This window comes from Elephantulus edwardii, unplaced genomic scaffold, assembly GCF_000299155.1.
Source record: "Elephantulus edwardii isolate Elephantulus edwardi_28Jun2011 unplaced genomic scaffold, EleEdw1.0 scaffold00108, whole genome shotgun sequence".
NCBI classification, from domain to species: Eukaryota; Metazoa; Chordata; class Mammalia; order Macroscelidea; family Macroscelididae; genus Elephantulus; species Elephantulus edwardii.
Window position 1 is genome coordinate 2499066 of NW_006399858.1, and position 16715 is coordinate 2515780.

Genomic DNA, 16715 nt, shown 5'->3' on the forward strand with positions numbered 1-16715 from the left:
GAAGATTGCACTGGAGCATAGAGAAGCCAAAGCACAAGGAAGAATTCAAGATACTAAAGAGCTGAACAGAAGATTCCAAAAGGCAGCACAGAATGACAAAGCAAAATATTACAATGTGCGGGGAGCTAGAGTCGGAAAATCAAAAGGGCCGAACTCGTTCAGCATTTCTTAAGCTCAAGGAACTGAAGAACACATTCAAACCTAGAGTTGCTATAATCAAGGATGCTTTAGGTAGACCATTAAATGATCCAGGAGGTATATACTGAAGCTCTCTGATGCACAACAATAATTTTAAAACCCATGGCTCTGATCAGTTGTACCTTAAGTCTCTAGACTGACATCATTGCTCTTTAGCACTATGGAGAGGTCCCTGCCAGCAGGTTTTTCCTAATGCAATTCAACTTTTCATTTCCTGACTGCCAGCGCCAAGCAAACATTCTATTAATTAATTCAGGCTAAAAATTCACTTTTGCCTCTAACACCCTACTAATGAGGCAAAAGTACTGTGGCCTGGAACACAGAGTTCTATTTGAACACTAAACAGGCTTAGTGCAGTTTTCCAATGATAAACCTAAACTGCTAACAGAGATTAACTGGGAAGGTAAAAAAGTCTGGAGACTAAGGTGCGCCTGATCCAGGCCATGGTCTTTGCAGTTACTAATCAGAAAGGTGAACAATGACTAAGGATAATAGAAGGAGAAATGATATTTTTGAGCTGTAGTGCTGGAGAAGTGTATTGAATATGGACTGCTAAGTGAACAAGCAGGTTCGTCCTCTGACGTATTTTGGGCAGGCTGCAAGGGACATTATGCTTGGGAGGGTGGAGGGACAGTGCAGGAGGGGAAGACCTCTCGATAAGATGGATAGACTCATTGACCAGAGTAATGGGGGTAGGAGTGTCAAAGACAGTGCAGTTGGCTCAGGATAGAGCAGGGTTAAAATTGCTGTATATAGGGTCGCTATGAGTCCCAAGTGACTCAATGGCACATAACAGAAAGAAAGCAATGTATGGTGTTTTAGTCTTTCACACAGAAGCACCAAAATAAAAATGATATAGATTTAGCAGGCATTGTCTTAGACACAACTAAGAAATGAATCATCATGTAGCCCTAAATAAAATAATCAGATAAGAAAATCTTAATATACACTTAAAAAGCATTAAGCTTAGAAAAATTATATGTAAATTTAAAAAACTATACCATCTATACTCATCCTAGCAAAAACTATACAGTTCAGTACTGATGGTTGTGTGGAAACATGCATAAACACTGGATTTGGCATTTTAAATTGATGCAGTGTTTCTGGAGGTCTATTTGGCAAAGCATAAATTATAAAAAAGGATCATACTCTTTGATGATGCATGTATACAGCGCTTTGGGGAAGACATCCCAATAAAATCATAAAAATAAAAATAACATCACTTGGAGAAAAAAACATTTGCACTTGTACTATATTTCACAGCTATAAAGGCAAATCCCTCACATGCCTCATTTGGTGGAAGTTCAGGATAAAAGAAGAGGGCCATGAAGATAGAACATAAGAAATGTTACACAGCAGTGGAAGGGTGCATTGACTCTGAGAGAAGATCATAATGTTATTGAAATCGTTGGGGATAGTGAATTTCAATATATTTACGCTTTTATAAAAATATCCAAACAAATGGTCTTCTTTCCCTTTGTTTATGGCTGTTATTAGAACTCTGTAGACATTTGGAGGTAATAAGGCTAATTTCTCAATCTCAGATCCCTACATTAAATTTCAGGCAATTTGGCCTTCCTAGCTCTGAATCATTATCCTCATTTCAGCCACTCAGCTAAACAAAACTGGAGAGAGATGTGAGGAATCTAATGATGCGTGCCAGCCAACTCTTCTTTGGAAATGAACCTCCAGCAGCATAGAAGCTTGTGGCATACGTAGTAGGTCATCTCGGCCATTACTTTGGAGAACACCACCTTGTACCCATTAGCCTTCAGTGAGTAGGCCAGGCAGCAGATAGCCCATCTAAGAGGTTTCATTGGTCATGCCTTTTCAACAATCAGCTGAAAAAGTGAAAGCATTCTCAGCGCTCTCGAAGATGGTGAGAAAACCCTCACCCAGGAGGTAAATGTAGGAACCAGGTGTTGGGACTCTTCTGGAGAACTAAGCTATACTACCACTAAAGGTAATGCTGGAGGCTGGTCTGTTTTATCATTATTGTCAGCCTCCAAATCTTAAGAGTTATATGTTGTCATGGCACAAGTCACGTGATAAACAAGGAATGCTGCAGAGACCACAGCTCCCCATTTCAACAGCCCTACAACCTGCACCTTTCTGGTTACTCATCAACAAGTAAGCTGATTCCTGGGCTCCTCCAGGAGCTCACTCCTTCATGGCCATATTTACATTCTCCATCCTTGTCAAAAAATTTCAGACACAAGTCTGCAAATACTAAGTTCAGGAATGAAGTTCACCACTGGAACTACAGAAAATATGATCAATAAAGCCAACAGGCTACCTTGACACTAATGCATGTGACTTAGCAGCTGCAGAACTACTAAGATGAAAAAGAAAAGGAAGAAAGAGGGCCCAACAGTTGAGCAAATGTCTTTCACCTTATCTGATACTTTAAGGTAAAGCTCTGTAATTACCTGAGTCTTTACAGTAAGTTTAAATTTATATTTTATGAGCTATTCTAAAATCTGCCCTGTTTAATAATCTGGAACATCAAGAAAACATTTTGAAGTGTCTCTCACAATTAAACTCATCCACAACCTTGTATAAATCAAAGTTTTGCTACCATATCAAAATGTTACGCTGGGACTGTATAACACTGCCCACATCCTCATTACATGCAACACTAATTACTACCAGCAGATTCAGAATTTTCTGCACATTAGAGGCTTTTAGAGGAGCTATAAAAAATTTCAGGCACCATTAATTTAAATTTGTATTGAAATTTCCTTTTGACAGATGGCCAAAAATTACTTATTATTTAGAGTACCAGAGCTGCCTGTTTGCACATTAGAAGAGGAAAGGGAAAAATTAAAAGCAAGAAGGAAATTTATGTCACGTTCATTACCTGTTAAATGTTAAGGAGCATTATCCTGCATGAATAAATTATTTCATACAAGCCCAACTCCCGCTGCAGGCAACTGGAACGCTCTGGCTGATAAAAACCATCTCGAGTCACACAGCAGACAATCATAAAAAGCCCCTCTTAACCAGGAACCACTTAGGGGGGACAGGGGCGATCGATGAAACAAGCCAGCCCTGCTCTCAGCATTGCCGAAAACATGGACAAAAATGAGCAAACCACCTCACCATGCAGAGTTGTGGGGCAGCTCCGATGAGACACTGCCGGGCCGCACGGTGAGAACCGTAACCAACAAAAGTGTCTATTTTTAATTATCATTACCTAATAAACCAGGGCAAAACCCACACACCTCTACCTCCGTGTCTCCCCGCAAGGTTCCAGCTCCACACTCACTACTCCTAAGCTCACTCAGAATGATTACAGATGACTTCAAAACACACCCTGTTCTTGCGTGAGGAAATATAAAATGTAATTGACACAAAAAGGTGCAGTGGAGTGTAAATATTTTCCCAGCCTTCTGGGAGTAAGGCATGAGAGGAGGCTTTTGTTTAGTTTACTAACCTGCCGAGAGGTATGTATTTATCACAGGAAAGCCAAGAATGTTTATATTCTGGCTTCAGAATAACTAGGCAGGCTTTCTGAGGCTGAAATCAGCTAATGCTGGTCATTTCCCTTACCTACTCTAGGCTGTCCCCAGGTTACGAATATGGTCAGTTCCTAACTGTCTGAGAATGTGCAGGTCAAGTCAAACAGATTAATACTGTTCTTATTTCCTATGTTTAGTGAAGATAAAGGCGTGAAAACTCTGCAATGATTTAAAAGTTGTACATGCGACAAGTGATGATTGTGGTCAAATCTGCAGAGGCTGGCATGATTAATTTCAAAGTGAGGACACATTTCTTTAACCCTGAAGGTTAGAGAATAGTCTTCAGGACTCTGGAAAGCAAAAGATTGACTGTACTTCCCAAATACACATCTGCGGAACTATCCTTCAATAAATGTTTTTCAGTGTTAAGAGTCAATATGCAACAAAACACACAGCTTTAAATGCAAAAATAATTTCCCATTATCAATGTGGACATTTATATACTTGGCATGGTAGGAAACTGCACATTTTTCATCCACAGAGCAGACAGTGGATTTGAACAACCTGCCTTTCAGTTGGTAGCTTAACTTTCTATCCACTAGGCCACAGAGAACACCCTTTCACTTTTTTTTCCTTTTTTTGTTTTTATTAATTTCAATGAACATCTACAGAGATTTTGGAATTCCATTCATTCACTGTTGCACTTTTCTCCCCGCCCACCCCACCCCCAGTTTGCTCCTCTCCTTGAAAAGCAAAAGAAAAACTCGTTCATTGGTACACAATCCCCCGCCCCCGCTCAACCCCACCCCCACCCTGACTATACTCCACTCTGCAACCCTCATTCCAGACTCTTGTAATAATCATAATATATTACTATATTACTTTTAAACGATTCTCTCCCTCATCGGCTTCAATGCAGTAAACATAATTTATCCAGTTTTTCTCAGTCTTCAAAACACAAGGGGATGCTGGTGGAGCAGGGGAATGGGTAGGTCGAGACACATATGTCAAGGTCAGGGACAACACTGAAACTACTGGTTAATTCTATAATTAGGGAAATATCATTTGTCTGCTTTTTTCTGTAAGATGTTTGTCTGTCAGAGACTTTTCTAAATCTGAGCATTCAGATTAAGAAAGACTAGTAAGAAGGATTTGCCATCCACTTCCTAATGCTGATAAATTTTTATTGGATAGAGGACAGGGAAGAGGTACTGAATGTTAGAGCACAGATTTCCTAAGTTGTTTTCACAAACATATCTTCATTATAAACTGAAATATATAACTACTTTTATCTTCAAAATATGAAAAGAAATGTAATTTACTGCCTCTGGACTTTGGCCAATGCTGCTGGATGGTCCTTTCCTTTTCCTCTCATCTATACTAAATACAATACCACAGGGTTCTGATATTTACAGTGTGCCTGGCTCAAAAGGGATTCTCAGAGTTTTCATATTTTATTCCTTTCTTGTCTTGGTGACTGGGTTTTCTTGTTTGCATACAAAACAGATTTAGGAGATCCTTAGTATCTCACATTCTGGTGTTTAACATATGCATATCCAAGTTCTCATTGAAAAAACTGCCTTGTCTTTGGATTAGTTCCAACTCCCAGCTGAACCCTAACAGGTTTTCAGATTGTCCATCTTTGTCCAGAGGTGGAGCTTTTGGACTACAGTGTAACCCCCTATGGACTATGTCAGAGATTCCATCTTCCCTCATGCAAGTTGTCTGAAGGCTGACAAAACTCCAATCTATAAAGAATGGCCCACTATTCTAGAAACCAAGATGTCATCTAAAAAAAATTCCCTAAAGAAAAATGCTCTTAACCCAAATGCTTTGATAGTTTTATAAGACGGCATTATTTTTTTAAATTATTAAAAAGTATACATTTCTATATAAATCATTTACTTACTTCCATTGTTATTTCTAAGCCTAGCCAAAGAAAATAAATTATTCTTTTCCATATGGCAAGACATAATAAAATGAGCAAAACAAGGGAGATCTTATGATTCAATTTTGGTCTACAAATCTGATTCTGATAGAGACTGGGACCTTATTTTACAAAAATCTCAATCAAACACCTGAGAGTAATCCCAAAACCTAGTTAACTAATAGTTGAGAAAGCTCAGCAAATCATTCTTTAACTCTCAAAGAATCTAAGATTAGATTTCTTCAAACCTGAGGGCCCTTTTAAGCCACCCCTTCATATGTGAGTGTCCTACCTTGATGGAGTCTCTGTCTACAGGCAAAATAGCAGCAACACCAGCAGAGGAGGACGGGAACAGAAAGAAGACAAGTATTGGTTAGTTTGCATAAATCTTACCTTTATCTCTACTAAATAATAAACTGCAAAGATGTTAACTTTGCTGTAATGTTAATTATTAACAATACTTGATCAGATTCATAAAGTTCCAGTCTACCTTCTAGAGGCCACAGCTTGAGTATTCCTATTATGCCTATCCTTATCAACCTATCCACCCATAAAAGTATTTATCATCATGCCTCAGAGCTCTGTACCATAGTATTAAGATAACTGGATGACAAATATTACACCATTTCCAACATCAGAGATGGGAAACGTACACTTACATGATAAAAATCATTTACCTAAAATGATAATTCATGGTAATGACTTTGAAACAGGAGTAGATATAAGCTTCTAATTATAAACCACACCCTTCCAAGCAATGAACCACCCTGGTGCTAAGTAAATTCCCACAACGTAACACTGGGAGAGACTTTCATTTGCTTTCCTTCCAGTAACTAATAAAATGACTAATAGGCACCACCTAAACAGTCATACCAGAATGGCCCTGTAGTTAGAAGAGGGAGAGAAGTGCGCTAGAAGGAGACCAACTGTGTTGTTCTTTAAGAAGAAACAACTGTGTTCTATGGAAACAACTGTGTTGTTCTTAGAAAAGAAGAAAGTTATTTCATGCTCCTCAGCAGACAGTGTGGAGGATGAGCTAAAACCACAGATGTCATTAATTTGGACGGCACCTCCCCAGTTACCAAGACTACTCTAATTTTTTCACGTGAGATTTTTATGATTTCCTATTTATAGTGATTAAATAGCAAGTGAGCCTTTATCAATAAGTCTTTCCCAAAATAGAATGAGCTAAAATAACCTATTAATACAACTCACTCTGACATATAAATACAGAGCATTGTGGGATTTCATTACTGACTGGGAGCGTAGGAGGCAGCAAGGGATCACAGGTAATAACCAGGATGCAGGCCCTTCTGCCCCTGGGGAGTGCATTAACTCTTGCTAGCCACTAGGGCATCATTTGGCAAATGAATGCCTGCGATAATTAATTTACCTTCCACCAGATATCCTTTGTTTAGTCACTGGTAAAATTCAATTCAGAGATAGACTAAACCATGGCATGCAGAAGTGCCCTCAGCAGCAGGCAGGTAATATCGGGCTGGCATCCCAAGAGACATGCTCACCTCTTTGGTGATCATTGTCATGGTGCTTCTTCTCATCTTTAATTGGAAGGTGGGACTGGCCTCCCAGGGCACTGGACAGAGCCAGGAGCCCGGCACTGCTCCCGATGGGCGGAATGGCAGGAGGCTGAAGGCCTGAAGGGTGTGGTGTCAGGGGCACCGGCAGACCGTGTCCATGTGACAAATGCTGGGCCTGGAGTTGTTGCTGCTGTGAAAAATCAGACACAGATATTGAATTTGTCCCATATGTCCACTCCCTATACACAGAGAGAGAAGGAAAGTACACCAATAATAAGAAAGGCAGCATACACCATCGAGACCCTTAATTGTAACTAAGTAATTGTCTCTTTTTAAGATTTAAATAACTTTTAAAAGCTAACATTCACACAGATTTGTCACAAAGCTTCTGTATTCTGTTCTCAAAAAAAAAAAAAAAGGACCTTGCTATCATACACTTCTAATAAAAACATATACATGAATACCCGCTACAGTAGTTACGTTGAAAAAAAAATTCTGAAAATTGAGAAAATTAGCGTTAAACAGTTCTCCCAGAACCCGCCGCACAGCATGCAGTGAGAGTTAATTTGAAAGAGAAAACCTGAATTAACAACCCAGAAAAGGAAACTGGTTGCAACCACCGTTTTAAGCCCTTTAAGTGTCCTCAGCGGTACTTGAGCAAATTACTAAAGAAAATCTAATGTAGCAAGGCTTGGGTCCTCCTGTAGGCCTGCTCAATAATGCTGAAATAATTGGGCACTCTGTGCACGTTTAGTGATGCTCGAATGAAAAGCTAGAGGCCTGCCCTTGTACTCTTCTCCAGCGGCCGGCTCTGTGTTGTGACAGGTTTATTTGAGTGGGACTGTGATGCACGCACCAGTAACTGCACTGACAAGAGTTTAAAGTCATTTTTACCAGCACACTGGCAACACAGAGAGAAAGCCCTCGAGAGGCTGGAATGGGAGTGCTTGACCTCAGCAAGGCGGCATCAAGCCGGGCTGCAGGGACCACCTTGGGCAGGCAGGCCTTGTTGCTGCATCTGAGGAGGGGAGGGGACGGGGCGGACGAGAGAGGACATTAAGTTAAAAATATTCCTCAGCAGGAATCCCTCCAACTCAAAACTACGTCCTGTGAGAACAAGCGGTGAATAATTCTCAGACTAACTTCTCGAGTGATTACATTCTAGGCTGTGCCTTTAAATCCATCACTTTCAGGCCGAACTTCTGACAGGCAAATAGTAAGAACAGATCCTTTCATCATTTTCTTTCCTAACAGATTTCACACACTAGCTAAAGAGAAAAGTATACTATTCCTGTAAGGGAACAGCTAATAATTTCTTGTAAAAATGCACATTTCCCCCTTCTTTGAAAACTGCTTCTATTTTCTTCCTTTTTTACTAATCCCTTTGTGTGACTATAAAATTCAGGGTATAGTATTAATAAGTCCTTTTGTCCTACTGACCCTACACTTATTTTATGGTTGCATGCACTTAAAATGATGTCGATAAAATAAAGCATTACTATTTTAAGGCAAGTTTACATACATAAAAGGGAAAATTGGGGCGCCAATCCAGATACTGAAGCACTCAAGCCCTGTTCTCAAAGCCCTGCCAGAGTTGTGCTTAACCAGGCAGTTCAAAACAATGCATCTCTCCATTTGAACAGGCATTTCCATGTTCATCCTCTCTTATGCACTGTTACTAAAAGAAAACTCAAATTCACTGCCATCAAGTTGGAACAGGCCCAAAGCTGACCACCCAGTGTTTCCAGCAGCTGTAAATCACATGAGAGGAGACTGTTCATTTTTCTCCCCAAGAAGCAAATGGGGAATCTGAACTGCCTGCTGTTGGGTGAGCATCTCAATTCTTTCCCAGCGTAACTGTATTGTTATTGATTCTGATTTTTATTTCCTAAATATGTAGCGAGTAGCCTCTGTGAAGAAAGTAAAACAGAAACTTTAAGCAAATATATGACATACTCATTTTAAGATCTCGTTCCTGCTCCAATTCTCTTGCTCCTCTAAATTCCTGTAATAGTTCATGCATGCTGGTCAGGCATTCAGCCTCTCTCTACCTCAGATTATAGTTCGGCTTACGAGAGTTTATCAAGAGACTGCCTATACGTCCCTCTTTCTCTTATCTCCTTTCCTAGACTCTAAACTTTGTGACGCTCTATCGCACCCAGGCCCTAGGAAACTGCAGCACTGAAACATTCACATGATAACTGATAAATTCAATAAAGCACCCACACATTCCTTTTTTGTTATGTACCTTCGAGTTGGAACCCACACACAGCTGCCCCTCCAGCACGTTTTCAAAGGCAGAAAATCCCATCAGAGAAGATGCCCATGTTCCTCCAGGGGAGCAGCTGGTAGGATCCAATCACGAGCCTCTGAGTGGGTGGCAGAGCTCCTTCTCACAAGGCCACTGACTTAGAGTTCCCTTAGGCATTAAGACACAAAGGATGCTCAGCCACAGGCCATCCACTCAATGACTCACAGAACAGGACAAAAATAAAGAAGCATTACAGGTCCACTTTTCCATTTGACTAGGAACTTATTCAGAGGGAGGAAATGTGGTCCCTCTCTGCTGCACATGATGATGTTTGGAATGAAGACTTCTTGGGAACCTCATTTTGCTTTGCTCTACATAAAAATGTCAAGAAGACAAAGATTCTCACCACTGGACCAATTGGCAGCATCAGGATGGATGGTGAAGACACAGATTGTTCAGAGCTTTAGTTTGCTTGGCTCCACAGTCAACACTCTTGGCACCAGCAGCCAGGAAATTAAAAGACGTATTGTGATGGGAAAGTCTGCTGTTAGGGACCTCTCTAAAGTACTGAAGAACAACCGTGTGTCTCTGGAGACTAAGGTGCATCTGGTACAGGCCATGGTCTTTGCAATCACTTGTTATGCGTCAGAGAGCTGGACAATGACCAGGGAGGATAGAAGAATTGATACTTTTGAGCTTTGGTGTTGGAGAAGAGTGCAGAGGGTACCATGGACTGCTAAGAAAACCAACAGATTCATCCTGGAGAGTGTTAAACTGGGCTGTTCCTTGGAGGCAAGGATTCTGAGACTTCATCTGACACACTTTGGTCATGTTTTAAGGAGGGACCGGTCCCTGGAGAAGGACATCATGCTTGGGAGGGCGGAGGGCAGGCGCAGGAGGGGAAGGCCCTCTGGGAGGTTGATTGATTCCGTGATGGAGGTAATTGGGATGAGTGTGTCGGAGACAATGAGATTGGCACAGGACAGAACAGGATTTAGGGCAGTTGTACATAGGAGCTTGAGTCGCAAGTGACTCAACGGCACATAACAACAAGAACAACTACTACATAAAAATATATTAGAAATCGTCTTATCCTTTCCTTTTCCTCCATGCTCGAGGGCAAAGATGAAGGCTGACTGGCCCTCCTGTCCACCGCATCACCTCTTCCCTTCTCTCTCTCATGGTTCCTCCAATTTTCTGACTCGCTCTGCCATCTTCCCTTGTTCCTGCCACTACATTTGTCCCAGTGATTGGTATACTTGCACCTCTAATATGTCATTGAAGATAAATTGCCTATCTAATGCCAAAGAACTTGAGGTAGCAATTTTTAGGGGAAGAAAATCACTTTATTTTAATCACATTTTGTGTCCTCCCTGACTCCTAATAGGGTGCCTTGCACTTAATTGGTACTTGATAAATGCTTGTTAAATTTAATTAAAGTAACCTTCCTTTGCCCTCTTCAGCTACTGCCTTATCACACTCCTGAAAACTTAACCTAAATCAGTTGCCTCAACATCTAAACACCACCCCCCAACCTCAACTCCCACCCCACATACATATATGCCCCTTTAACACACTGGAGTGTGGATTCTAGGGATGCTCGCCACTCCTAGACAAGTGATGGGCACGGGATGTGCTGTAAGGTGCCATCGGGCTGACTGAGCATAGCAACTCCACGTACAACAGACCTCAACCCTGCCTCAGGCTCACAGCCTCTGTGGTGGTCACAACCACTGCTGTGGTCACTGTCACTGATGGTCTGGCTCTCTTCTGCTCAGCCCTCTGCCTTTCCACGCAAACTCTCCTTAGGACTGGCCCTTCCTGGCAACATACCCTATGTATGTGAGAGAACACCTCACAATCCTCACACTCTCTTCTCTGGGATCCCCCATTTTTATACAATGACCTCCACATCTGTCTCCCAATCTCCAGTATCCTTGGTCTAACTTCTTGCCAGACAATTACACTTGGCAGTCCAACATTACTTGAACACAAGCATCCCTGGAGGGGAGGAGTGGACAGGGAGAAAAATGCAACAATGAATGAATGGAAATCCAAAGTCTCTGTAAATGTTCATTAAAATTAATAATAATGATGATGATGATGTTGTTAAGTGCTGTTGCCGTCGCAGGCGACTCATAGCTACCCTATGAAGGGGAGTCCTCAACGGTTGGGTATCTTTCATCCTCTCTCCAGGATCATAGGGTTTCCGGAGGCAAGCTATTATGGAAGTGGAGGCCACTCCTCCTTCTGAATAACACTACTAATAATAATTAATAAAAAGCAAGCATCCTTCCATTAAGCCCATAAACCACCTCCACTGGCTCAAGATGGAGCCAATCAAAACCAAGCTACCTCTCCTCTGTGCCCTGGATCTTCCCATATTCCTACTGATTATTTACTAAGACCTGTCTGTTCACAACTAAGGACTTGTATTTCTACTGCCTCTCTGTACCACTCATACTATACTTAATTTCCTATATACACTGGAGACTAAAGCTACAAACAATCCCTGCTTAAAAAACAGTTAAGAGATCCCATTTATCTGAAAATAAAAATATTAATTTCTTAGCAGTCAAGTCTTTCTGTAAAGGAGCACCAGCCTAACTCTACGGGCAGGACTCTCTACTGCCATCAGGGGAACTTCTGCCCTGCCCTAGTACTGAGCCATCTACACGCTGAAGCTCAATTTCACTCCCTCTCCTACACTAGCACAAAGCCCACCTTCATCTGTCTCTACATATTTAAATTTATGTCACACTACAGAAACTTCCTATGTAAAAATATCCCTCATCACTTGGCATAAGTGAGCTGAGAATGGTCATTTTGAATCAGAAAATCATACAACCTATTATGTCAAGAATGACACACTGAAGGAGAATGGCAGCTCACTGTCAAAACCAACATTCAAGATCTGTCCTGAAGAACACTGTTGTCACTGACAGGATGCCATCCATATACATACAAAACTGATACAACGCATATCCAAAGCCAAAGATGAAGAAATCAAGAATTCGGACAGACTTATTGCAGTTTGAAACTGATAAAAAATGCAACCAAGATGCAATAAAGAAAAACGACTGGTAGTTGCAATTTATAGACTTGGCAACAGTAATGGAGATTACATGACATAATTTAGTACAATGATTTATTTATTGCAAATACTTCTAATAAATGAATAAAAAACTTAAATGGAGAATATACACAGGGGCGTCACCTAATGCACTACACAGGAATCAGACTGGCAACATCTGTAGGAAGAGTCCAAGGAGAAGTTCATCATCAGAAGTAAAAAAAAAAAAAAAAGGAAAAAGTCAGGTGGTGCTGACTGTGGAATTATCAATTACTCATGTGCAACTTCAACTGGAAGCTGAAGAACATGAAAATAACTCTACAAGAACCAAAATATGACCTATAGTCTATCTCAATTGAATTTTAAAACCATCTCAAGAATACATTTGAGGCACTCAATATTAATAATCGAAGATCAGACACACCATGGGATGTTGTCCTCCATGAAGAAAGCAAAGGCAAAATACAGGAAGGAAATACCATAGTCAATGTCAGGAAAGACTCTAAAATTTCCACTCAAACACTGAGAGGAATAAATGCTGAAGTAAGAGAGAACAGAAAATCTCAAAGGCAGTTCAAGAAAACAAAAGGTATTGTAATAAAACATGCAAAAAGCTGGAGCTTTAAATCGAAAAGGAAGAACTCATCTGCCATACCTCAAGCTGAATGAAAAGATGCATTCAAGCCTCGAGCTACAATACTGAAGGTCTTAGCAGTCAAGTCTTTCTGTAAAGGAGCACCAGCCTAACTCTACGGGCAGGACTCTCTACTGCCATCAGGGGAACTTCTGCCCTGCCCTAGTACTGAGCCATCTACACGCTGAAGCTCAATTTCACTCCCTCTCCTACACTAGCACAAAGCCCACCTTCATCTGTCTCTACATATTTAAATTTATGTCACACTACAGAAACTTCCTATGTAAAAATATCCCTCATCACTTGGCATAAGTGAGCTGAGAATGGTCATTTTGAATCAGAAAATCATACAACCTATTATGTCAAGAATGACACACTGAAGGAGAATGGCAGCTCACTGTCAAAACCAACATTCAAGATCTGTCCTGAAGAACACTGTTGTCACTGACAGGATGCCATCCATATACATACAAAACTGATACAACGCATATCCAAAGCCAAAGATGAAGAAATCAAGAATTCGGACAGACTTATTGCAGTTTGAAACTGATAAAAAATGCAACCAAGATGCAATAAAGAAAAACGACTGGTAGTTGCAATTTATAGACTTGGCAACAGTAATGGAGATTACATGACATAATTTAGTACAATGATTTATTTATTGTAAATACTTCTAATAAATGAATAAAAAACTTAAATGGAGAATATACACAGGGGCGTCACCTAATGCACTACACAGGAATCAGACTGGCAACATCTGTAGGAAGAGTCCAAGGAGAAGTTCATCATCAGAAGTAAAAAAAAAAAAAAAAGGAAAAAGTCAGGTGGTGCTGACTGTGGAATTATCAATTACTCATGTGCAACTTCAACTGGAAGCTGAAGAACATGAAAATAACTCTACAAGAACCAAAATATGACCTATAGTCTATCTCAATTGAATTTTAAAACCATCTCAAGAATACATTTGAGGCACTCAATATTAATAATCGAAGATCAGACACACCATGGGATGTTGTCCTCCATGAAGAAAGCAAAGGCAAAATACAGGAAGGAAATACCATAGTCAATGTCAGGAAAGACTCTAAAATTTCCACTCAAACACTGAGAGGAATAAATGCTGAAGTAAGAGAGAACAGAAAATCTCAAAGGCAGTTCAAGAAAACAAAAGGTATTGTAATAAAACATGCAAAAAGCTGGAGCTTTAAATCGAAAAGGAAGAACTCATCTGCCATACCTCAAGCTGAATGAAAAGATGCATTCAAGCCTCGAGCTACAATACTGAAGGATTCTAGGTGCAAAATTTGAATGATGGAGGGTTCACCAAAAGAAGACGGTAGGACTACTGAGCCATTGTACCAAAAAGAATTGATTGATAACTGAAATATTTCAGGAAGTAGCAGATGATGATGAACAAGTGATAATAAAGGAAGAAGTTCAAGTTGCACTGAGGTCACTGGCAAAAAAATAAGGCCTCTGGAACTGAGGAGTAGCAAATCAAATTAAGATGTTTCAACACTCAACATTCAGCCCTGGACTAGCCTATGTCAAGAAATATGGAATACAGCTACCTGGCAAGCTAACTTAACTTGCCTCAGGTAAACGCCATATACAAACATGAAATTCATCAAAACTAAGAAATTAACTTGTCATTGACTAGGTGTTTGGCAGTAACAAGGCCATTCTTTGTACTCTCTCTTACTCATTTCCTCCAATGACAGAGGAGGGACAGCTGCACTTGAGATGCATTAGCAGAGACTCAAACCTGCATCTCCTGTTCAGAATGTGAAAAGTCAAAGATGAACCACTGTCTCTGTGTGCGTGTGCGTGCCTTTCCGTGCGCCCGCGTGCGCCCGCTGCCGCCCGCCTCTTCCCTCTCTGCGGGGGTGGGGGGAGGGGGTGCGCGCCCCGGGGGGTCTTGGGTCTGCGTCGGAGCGCGCCCGAGGGCGTCTGGGCGCGCGTGTGCGTGTAAAAGAAAACTTATTGCTGCTAAGTTGGAACTAACTCAAAGCTGTGAGAAACTAACTCAAAGGTTGTGAGAGGGTGTAAACTGCATTGGAGAAGAATGTCCATCTTCCTCAGAGAGCAGTTCTCTGGATTTGAACCACCTGACTTTGGATTGGCAGTGCAAGTCTCTACCAACTATGCCTCTAGAGCTCCCTACTGGGCCACTTCGGGTTGTTGGTGTGTGTGCTGCTGAGTCAGAACCAGCTCACAGCAGACTCGCCAGCAAGTTTTCAGAAACAATAAATCCCCAAGAGCAAGAAGCTGGTGGAGTCAAACCACATTCCTTTGGGATTGCAGTGCGGCTTCTTGCCACTATACCAATTTACTGAATTTTACTAGCCATCTGTTATAAATACTATTCAACAAAGAAAAGCATGCTCAGTGTTACATCATACCTTGTTGTCCAGTACGGTGAAGGAGCAGAATGTATTTCTTCTTTCATATATGACCCAAATGTATAAGATAAAAATGGCAGACTCTATATATATATATATATATCTATATATCTATATATATATATATAAACACTACAGTAGATTTTAAAATGTTTATAGTAGTGTACTTTTTTTAATTTACTGACATGTTGAATGTGCTTTTGTAAATTTCATTTTAGAGCAAAGTTGTTGTGTGTCTTTGAGTCAGAACTGACTAACAGCTGACCCTCCACAAAGTTTTCAGAGGAAGCAAATTTTAAGGGAGGCAATGTCCCACCCTGTACCCTTGGAGTAGCTAGTGAACTCAAACCGTGTGCCACTGATATTGCAATGCAGCTTCTTACCACAGGGCTGCCAGAGTCCCTGAGAAAAATAATGCACTAATTTACAACTTGTTATGTACCTCTAAGCTGCAATCAACTCATAGCTGACCCGCTAATGGATTTTCAGAAGCAGTAGATGACACAAGAAGAGACTGTCCATCTTTCTCCTATAGAGCAGTTGGTTAATTCGAACCACATCATGATTCCTGATGGTTCAACTGTTGAGTGTTTAGTTGCTAACCAGGTTCAAATGCACTCAGTGACTATTGAGCAAAAGATACAGAGACCTATCTATCTGTTTCTGTAAAGATTCCCATTGGTGTCCAGATGGTTACAACTCATAGCAACTCTAGCAAGAGAACTGCCCTGTGGGTCTTTTGGGGCGATACATCTTTACAAGCGCAGAATGCCTCACTCTGCTCCCAGGGAGGCGTTCCAAACTTCCTGTCAGTCGCCCAATGGTTAGTGTACACCACCACTGTTGTACTCTGTCATATCAGGTCACCAGGAGTGGTAAGAAATTGGACAGCACAGAACAATGACCCCTATGTCAACAAAACATCATTAGAAGCCACCTCCCTTAAGTAAAATCAGGAAATCACCAAAGAACAAACCAAACTTTACTCATATCGCTACCAATACACACACACAAATATACACAAAACCCATAAAGGCTCTGACTTACTATCTTTCAAATCTCTATCAAGTGTTCTTAGCCCTCTGAGCATTATATAAGAGGAGCCGGAAGCAGCATGATCCACGAAGGTTATGGGACGCTTCCAAAAATAGTTAACATGGTCATCTCACACAGGCCACATAGTTACGACTCACCTCTACCAGTTCAATTCACCAGCTGCTTCCTTGGGGGGGGG

At 40.9% G+C, this 16715-nt stretch overlaps 1 protein-coding gene across 7 annotated transcripts in view; it reads right to left on the reverse strand.

Annotated features, from left to right (window-relative positions):
* The window catches only part of LOC102867049 (transducin-like enhancer protein 4-like), a 215243-nt gene that overhangs the window by 78087 nt on the left and 120441 nt on the right, over positions 1 to 16715 (reverse strand). For 3 of the 7 annotated variants that reach the window (XM_006891977.1, XM_006891982.1, XM_006891980.1), the window contains 2 exons: positions 7110 to 7311; positions 5879 to 5895 (listed from right to left, as the gene is read on the reverse strand). In XM_006891977.1, coding sequence (XP_006892039.1) covers positions 5879 to 5895; positions 7110 to 7311 — 219 coding nt within the window. Of the gene's footprint in view, positions 1 to 5878; positions 5896 to 7101; positions 7315 to 16715 lie in introns of all 7 variants that reach the window. The other 4 variants (XM_006891976.1, XM_006891981.1, XM_006891979.1 and 1 more) reach the window with 2 other exon arrangements.